This window comes from Epinephelus fuscoguttatus, linkage group LG5, assembly GCF_011397635.1.
Source record: "Epinephelus fuscoguttatus linkage group LG5, E.fuscoguttatus.final_Chr_v1".
Taxonomy (NCBI): Eukaryota; Metazoa; Chordata; class Actinopteri; order Perciformes; family Serranidae; genus Epinephelus; species Epinephelus fuscoguttatus.
Genome location: NC_064756.1, coordinates 46,914,918 through 46,923,148, shown reverse-complemented (window position 1 = coordinate 46,923,148; position 8,231 = coordinate 46,914,918). Strand labels below are relative to the sequence as shown.

Below are 8,231 nucleotides of genomic sequence, written 5' to 3'. Positions count from 1 at the left end.
AGGTTTTACAGTTTTTGGAAAAAAAAGAGTGATGGACTTCATAATTTGCAATAGGTTTAAATGTACAAAAGTTTCTTCAGTATTGGGGCTACATTTTGGTGAAAGTTGCAAATTTGTAGCACATATGGTTGATTTGTTGTGAATTTTCAAAATTTTGAACTTTAGAGGCTTGCTGTAGCGCCACCATCAGGACTGTTGGCCTGTTTTTGCAGCTGTGGCAATCTGGCACGGGACTTGACCTTTGTGCAAAGTTTGGTGATTTTTCGCGCATGGGAAGTAGGATTTCCTCGGAAGAAGAAGAAGAAGAAGAAGAAGAAGAAGAAGAAGAAGAAGAAGAACATGCAGGATAACAATAGGGTCCTGGTAGCTTAGGCTGCCCGGCCCCTAATGATGCTCATCACAGTCACAGTGGCAGGGCTACAGACCGTTCTAATTGCGACAAACTTTGGCGAATGACTCAATAACAATGGTAATACATGCAAAAGTGTGTGACCAAAGTCACAGGTGGGGCCGCCGTCATCAAAATAGGACGTCGCTTTACATGACGCTTCAGAGTAAGGCCGTCTCATGTCTCTTAATCAGCAATCCTCGCTCCTCACTCCTAACTCCTTGCACGTTTTCCTAAGTGGGAGGGACTAAACAGTTAGATAAGGTGGCTAGATAAGGTGGTTAGCAGTGATTTTAAGGGACTTGGGACGTACCCTTGAAACCCTCATTGAACAGCACTAGAGATGACCGTCTTATTTTGAAATGGTGCGACCGGAAGCTCTGTCCCCTCTTATTAGCTGGCCACAGGCTCTTAGACAGTAGTAGTTGAAACGGCTGTCAGGCTCCTCTCTCTCTCAAAGCATCAGTGAGCAGCCTGGCATTCTCAGCATGGCGTCTGAAGAGCTGGCTCGGAAGCTGCAGTCGCGGCTAGTCGCTACGTGGGAGGATGAACCGAGGCCGGAGCCCGAACAGAGCCTGGCCCGACCTAACCCGCAGGAGGCCGAGGCAGCCTGCGGCGAGTCGTCCTCCGAGCTGTCGGCCAAACTGATACGCAGGCAGGACATCAACGAAGGCAACGCTGCGCCTCGGTTAACCCGTATCTTCAACCCCTACACCGAGTTCAAGGAGTTCTCCCGCAAGCAGATTAAGGACATGGAGATGATGTTCAAACGGTAAGGTCGAAACAAATAGTCCCTTTGCTTGTGTGGTTCGAGGTGTTTACTTGCAGTCGTTGGGAAATGAGGCTGAATGAGTATGTAGGGCTGGAGGCTCATGATGAGATTAAAACGCTGCTGACGTAAAGCCTCCCGGTGAAAGCACAGGCTGTTGCACTGCGGTCGGATGATTCACAGAGTCCCTGCTCACTGCTGGCCCTCTTCACTATCAGCTGGCATTTTGTCCTTGCTAGGACATTTTATCCATCTGTTGTTGTGTCGCAGCCACCCATCTCCAATAAAAAAAATATAGGGAAAACTTGTTAATTTAGGGGTTAACTTTTACTGACAACCACAACTGAACGAAATAAGCAGGGCAGTGAAAATCTGCTGTGGAGTTGCAGTTAGAAAGGATGATGTAGCCTAATGAGTAAGAACAAAATCTGAATACATGATTCCACTGCAGTGTTCTAAAGCCCAAAGTGACAAGTTCATAGTAGGGCTGCATGATTATAGCCAAAATGATAATTACGATTATTTTGATGAATATGAGATCACAATTATCTATCACAATTATTTGTTGATTTTAGGGACAAAATTACTGATCTGTAACATTTAGCCTAAATATACAGTGCTGCTTTCATGGTCCGTGTATCATCCGATCATTCAGTTATTCCATTCAATCTAGCAAATGAAAAATGAAAAAACGAGTCAATATTTCGTTTTTCTGTGTAACCAAAAAATGGAAGATTGGTGTTTGTTTTCCTATTTTCAGCTCAAAACAGAAAATATAATAAACGAAAACAAAATAATAAATCTAATTTACGTTTTCGGTTACTGATTTTCCCATTTCCCATGGTGTCTTTCTATTGCTCGCGCATGCGCAATAAAGTAGCGATGAAGATGGACGCAGAGAGATGAAGATGGACGCATCCTTTGTGCTATTCAAGGCCCCCAGGAGGGTCACCTTCAGAGAGGAAGACATGACGGTGGAAAAGATGGCTAAAATATTTCAGGTAATATAGTCATCAAAAGTTGCTTAACGTTTACAAACACTAATATGTCTTTTTCCCAAAGATATGTAGCTAGCTAATTCATGCTAGTTTGTTAGCATTAAGTTTTACATTTACAGAATGTGTGACATTGGCTGAACTCTAAAGACAGCTAGTTGTCAGGCACATAGATATTAATCCATAAGTTACTGACCTGTTGGAGTTATGTAAAGTTATGAGATACATACAGCCTCCCATCCCGCCCCTTAACCCCACTCAACCGAGTTTATTAGGTCCATCAAGATAAACATAATTTGGTCTAATGTGATAGTCCTACTATAATTAATAACTTCATGAAGGTTATTATGTTCAGTTTGTGTTGAAACTGTTTTAGAGAGGTGAACTGGGGAAATGCATGGGAGCACACAGACTTGTGTTTTAGAGAGGTGTTGATATGGCCATTTTTGAAGTTGCAGTTAATGGTGCTGTTGAACTGTATTGTGTTGTACTGACAGGTGTTTCTAGTATTTTGTGCACCCTCTTTATATCAATGAGACTAGGTTCAGTGACAGAAACACCTCTGTGTACAATGTAATACAGTTCGTTATCACCACCATCATTATCAAAATGATCATACAGTTAAAGCAATGCTAATCTAAAACTGTTTCAACAAAGAATAGACATCATGACTTCTACATTTTAACCAGTCGTGATTTATTGCAGGACTGTTGTGTTGGATCACGTTAGTTTTAGTTAGGTGAACCTAATAAACTGATTGATGGCTGCTGATTGTAGTGCTGTACCTATGTCTATAAGAGTATTACGGATAGAGTAAATTCCATCACCCAAATTTTGCTGATTTAAGAAAACCTGACTGTCCTTTAGGTAACAAGCCAGAGTCTGTACCTTACTGGTGATAACAATGTGGCAGTGTTCCCCAGAGTGGATGGCCACGTCAGTTCACTCAACCTCAGGGACAAGGCCCATTACGAGGTACATAGGGACAAGGCCCATTATGAGGTACATGGGGCCAAGGCTGCACCAGATGCAAGTGGTAATGTCGCTGCCTTGGAGCCCCCTCCTACTCCTTCCTCAAACAGCCAGTTTCGTTTCTCCAGGTCGGCTAGCTCAGCAAGTCCCTCACTGCCACCCAGGGCCCAATCTAATTTTCTTTTTAAATTTCCATGCCCCTGTCAACAAAAAGAAATGTTTTATGTGCACTTCTCTATGTTCATCATTATGAATGACCCTAAATGTAATTTTTCTGAATTCCAGGACTGTCAGACTGGGAGAGTTACGGAGTGAAAAGCTTGTGAACAGCAGAATGGTGGTTATAAGATTTACTGAGCAGGAGGCCAGTGTCCCATCTATGATTGCAAAAACAAAATATGCCTTAGGAAGCAACAAACCACTCATCCTGACAGATCACAATGGAGTGGAAATTTTGGACTCAGAAGGAACAAGAGGTGCTTCATTTGAGCAACTTTATTTACCTTGTCAGTTTACAGTTTAGATAACCATAGTCCTGTGTCTCAAAGATTTACCTTGACAGTGGCAGGAACATTTATGTTGCTTCACAATCAGGTTGCAAATATATTGTGGGCTTTGAATTGCTGCATCAACATTTATAAAGTCCCACATTTCAAACTGCAGCCATAAACAATGTCAAACTTTTACTGTTATTTCAGGTAAAACTAGATTTATTTGCGTTCATGTCAGTCTCAAGAATTAGTTCTTATTCATACATTATACAGTTTTTGCACTCATTTAGGCTCATTTTACTGGAAGCAGAATTCTCGAAAAATCATGGCTGTACCTGAGGCTGACTTCCAAGCTGTGGAACAAAAGAGGCGGAGAATCTCATAAGTTGGACTGCCAGTGGCTTGTTACACCTCCTCGCCTTTTCCTTCTGACATGAGTCATCGTAAAACTCTAAGCATGGCCTCTAATAAAGAGCAAAGCTGGTCTGACGCAATATGTTGAGAGCGACTAAATGAATGCCATGTTCCTCAGTGAGTCCAAACACCGCCATGGTTGAGTCTTTCCCGCTGTTGTTGTTGTTGTTGTTGTTATTATTATTATTATTATTATTATTATTATATTGAGTTGATAATTGATTTGAGGAAGAGTTCATCAGCCTTGTCTCCTGTACTTGTACATGACCAAGCTGTTGAGAGCTTAAAAATATAATAAATGAATAAAATATATGAATAAATTATTTATTATATACATGCAATGTTTCTGTTTCATAGACGCAGAGATGATATTGGCAGACTGGACAGTGTATTTGAGAAAATTGAGGAGGTTGTCCTGACTGCTCAGGGTTTGTCTGAGGTGACTGCTGCCATCCAGGGTCTCTCTGACATCGTCCATCGAAACAGGAAGACAACAGTGAGCATGGTTACATGTGCACAATAATCAGATAACTGGGAATAATCAGGTAATGGTAATAATCCGATTTGACGCGTTTACGTGCACTTCAATAATCTGATAATCAGAAAAACCTGGTTTACATGATTCAATCCTTGAGTTGGATTTCTCCCCAAGTACATGAAAAAAAATCTCAAACTTCCTGTTACAGTAGGTACTCATATCCTTGAAAAACCTCAAAGTACGCAAGTCATATTTGCAAAATAAAGCACTTATCATGCTGACAGCTTATATTCTTACAATACTGTTTGTTTTTATCATTAACAAATACATGTGAGAGCATTCTAATGTGTAGTTTATCAATGTGGAGCCAATTTTACATACTTAGGGAGTAAAAGTACTGCAAGTTGCAATATACAAGTGTATTGTATATAAACTTGTCACACAAAGTGCATAACATATAAGTAAGATAAAATAAAAGTGACAATTTCAACACTGAGAATATAAAAATATTTTATGTAAAATCTTTATCTGAAAGGAAACAAAAGATGTCAGATTAATGTAGTGGAGTAGAAAGTACAATATTTCCCTCTAAAATGTAGTGAAGTCGGAGTATAAAATAGCAAAACCCGAAAGAAACCAGATTAAAGGGTATACATGCACTGAATAATCTGACTATTGGGGAAAACGCTAGATGTGTTTATCTGATTTCTCATAATCAGATAATGGCTTTTATCTCATAAAGCCTATCGGATTATGCTGTTTACATGACCACTTGAATAATCAGGTAACTTCAGAAATCAGATAATGATCTGTTTACTAGTGTGCATGTAAACGCGCTCACTGGTACTGACCAAAGAACAGTCCAGCAATGTGAGGGATGGATTCACTTGTGTGGTTTGCAGAGGTCAGTTTTGTCCTAGAGTTGAATTGATTAAAAACTTGTTATTCAGACATCACACAGCACTGACAAATGCAATGTTGATGTTTTGATGGAATTTATGTTACAGTGGTCATTATAAAAGCTCAAAAGTGTCCAGGCGCTTGGTGTTCCTGTGGCATGGGAAGGTGTGCTTGGAGCATCTGGAGGCAGAGGAAGGACTTGGTTCACTCCCACTGTTGCTCAAAGCGCATCTTGCTTATGCTATACATAGGCAATGATTGAAAAACTATGTGTAAAGTTCTTGTTTATGTATATTAAAACATCATATAGAACTTTGTGCTAGCTTCAGCTAGCTGTTTATTCTTGTGCTCACAATCAGTCACTCACATGTTCCACTACTTCCTGCAACAACTATTACTCTACCAGTGGCCTACTGATGTTGTACTGCCACTTATCGGTGACACCTATTTAAGCACTTATTACACTATGTAATTCTGTTTTTTTGTCTTCATCTATAGTGTCTTGTACTGCACCTTCATACCTGTAATATTTATTTCTTACACTGGCAGGATGCATGGAAGACCCCACATTCGCAGCATGCTGTGACAGCCTGGTTGCATGCAGATCCTGCACCACTTTGTGGCTTCAGCGTTCTTCTCTCTGCTTGAAGTGCTGAGCGGATAATTTGTGCCAGTATTCACAAGGTTACTGGCCTTTCTGAAGTTATAAATGCCATTAGCAGGGATGCAAACAGCGTGCCGAAAAGCGCAACTCACTTTTTCGTGGCCATTTGGGTGACTTGTGTGAATCGTTCAGATCCGAAGAGTTATATAAAGATACCTAAAATATAATTAAAAAAATAATAATATAAAAGTTGATTTCATGTGTTCTTATGGAAGTTTGCACACCGGGGCAGAACTTTCGTGCGGTGAAATAAGTTTCCGCCCAGACTTTGAACCCCCGCGGAATTCGCCGGCGGAACTACACAGCTGGGCCAATGAAATTGTTTGTTTATAGACCCGGGAGAGTCCGAAATCCAGTCAGGCAGAACAGTACGGGAGAAAGATTGATAAACCTTGTTTCACAGCACCCCGTCCTTTTTGATAACAGACAGGATGATTTTATGAACAATGAATTAAAGGACAACATCTGGCAGTCCATTGTCAGTTGGTGGCTGCAGTGACAGTGGTAAGTGCTAAAGAAAGTTGATGTTGACGCTTGTTAAACGTTAGCTTGCTAGCTCACTGCTGCTGCTGATACTCTTGTCCATGTTCACCCACACCCGTTCACGCAGCGCGAACTTGGAACACAACAACGCGAAATTCCGCACCGCGTCCGTACCGCGCCTGTATGTATGGTTTGAGTGCTGAAAAGCACTGTGCGAATATTCCGCAAATCTGACTGATGACTGAAATGACTGATTCTGAGCATGGAATAAGAGTGTCGAGATCATCTGAGGTAAAAACATTTGCTTTTTTCGTTGGCTGGCTCTTGTTTAACACCTAGTTTTTCCTGGTCAATACCTTACCATGCTGTTCAAAGTAAAAGAGAGGTCCACCAATTACCAGTACATTTTATCTTTTGAAAAGTGCAATGAATGATCCTGCAACATTTCCTGTATCATGATGAATGTCAAGGTAAATGTTGCCCCCTTGTGGCGCTTATATTTTCCGATTTTCCCTTGCCAATATTGGAGGCAGGCCTGTAGGCCTATTTGCTAATTTAATCCAGAGGAAATATTGGTTGGTATGACCTCATTAGGCAGACTGGGGATGTTTTTTTCAGTACTGAGGAGAAGACATTGTACATTTGAGGACACAATTTACAACTTAACCTCTGTCTCTTATTGAGTAGGCCCCTTAGATGTCTTAGAATAGAAGCTTTTCTTGTCAGCACTGCTTCCTTAGTATGGAAGCATCAGACCCTTAGTAGGTCTGATGCTGAAATTGACTATAAATGCACCCTTTAAAGCTGATATTTCAAAAAAATTCTTCCTGGGGGAGCATGCCCCCGGACCCCCCTAGGGGGTTTGTATCCTTCTGTCTTTTTTCACCATTTGCTGTTTGCATTCCTGTATTAGACAACTGGCATTCGAAGAATAAATGCTTTGTTCTTGCCACCAAACCCTACTTTTAAAAGGCAGTGATGTTGAATGTGTTAAATGTTTTTGGTAATGAGGAGTGATATGTGTGTTTTATGTTATAATATTGTTCTCACCTCACAAGGGGTTTATAAAAAGGTAGAAAATGTGGCAAGATGTTTTATGTTGTATGATTCTTCTCACCTCACAGGGGTTTTATAAATGCTAGAAAATGTTGATGTTTTTGTGAATCTTCTATGGAACACCACAATGTGTTGTGTGTGTGTGTGTGTGTGTGTGTGTGTGTATTTGCTGTTGATATTTTCATGTAGAGGATCCCAAAGCTGGACTCACTGTCTGTGTCTGTTCCATTATTCTCTCTGTATACAAGCAGTCCTAGTTTTCCAGCAAAATAAATAGTTTGTCCATTTTTGTCACATGAGCATGATGACGGTAACCAAAATGGAATGGCATTGATTTAAAAAAAAAAAAAAAAAAAAAATCAGACAGTTGAAATTTTTTATTAATGGCTCAACATTAGCTCTACCCTGTACTTTTACAGTAGTGACGACATAATGGCCATAGTTCCAGTGTGTCTACTTAAACAGAACTTTAAGATCTCCTCTGGACTTGTATCAAGACATATGGACTTTGAGAGCTAACAAACATGAAATTAGGAACATCTTTGTTACATCAATGAGGTAGATCAAGGCATCTTTGAATGGACTATAGTTGTAATTGACAGCATTATCAAAAACAACTGA

The 8,231-nt window shown here is 40.4% G+C and overlaps 1 protein-coding gene across 3 annotated transcripts in view; it reads left to right on the top strand.

Annotated features, from left to right (window-relative positions):
- The first annotated feature begins 761 nt into the window (after positions 1-761).
- The window catches only part of efhd1 (EF-hand domain family, member D1), a 64,260-nt gene continuing 56,790 nt past the window's right edge, over positions 762-8,231 (top strand). For all 3 annotated transcript variants that reach the window (XM_049576835.1, XM_049576834.1, XM_049576833.1), the window contains exon 1: positions 762-1,160. In XM_049576835.1, coding sequence (XP_049432792.1) covers positions 877-1,160 — 284 coding nt within the window. In that variant the 5' untranslated portion in view covers positions 762-876. The remainder of the gene's footprint in view (positions 1,161-8,231) is intronic.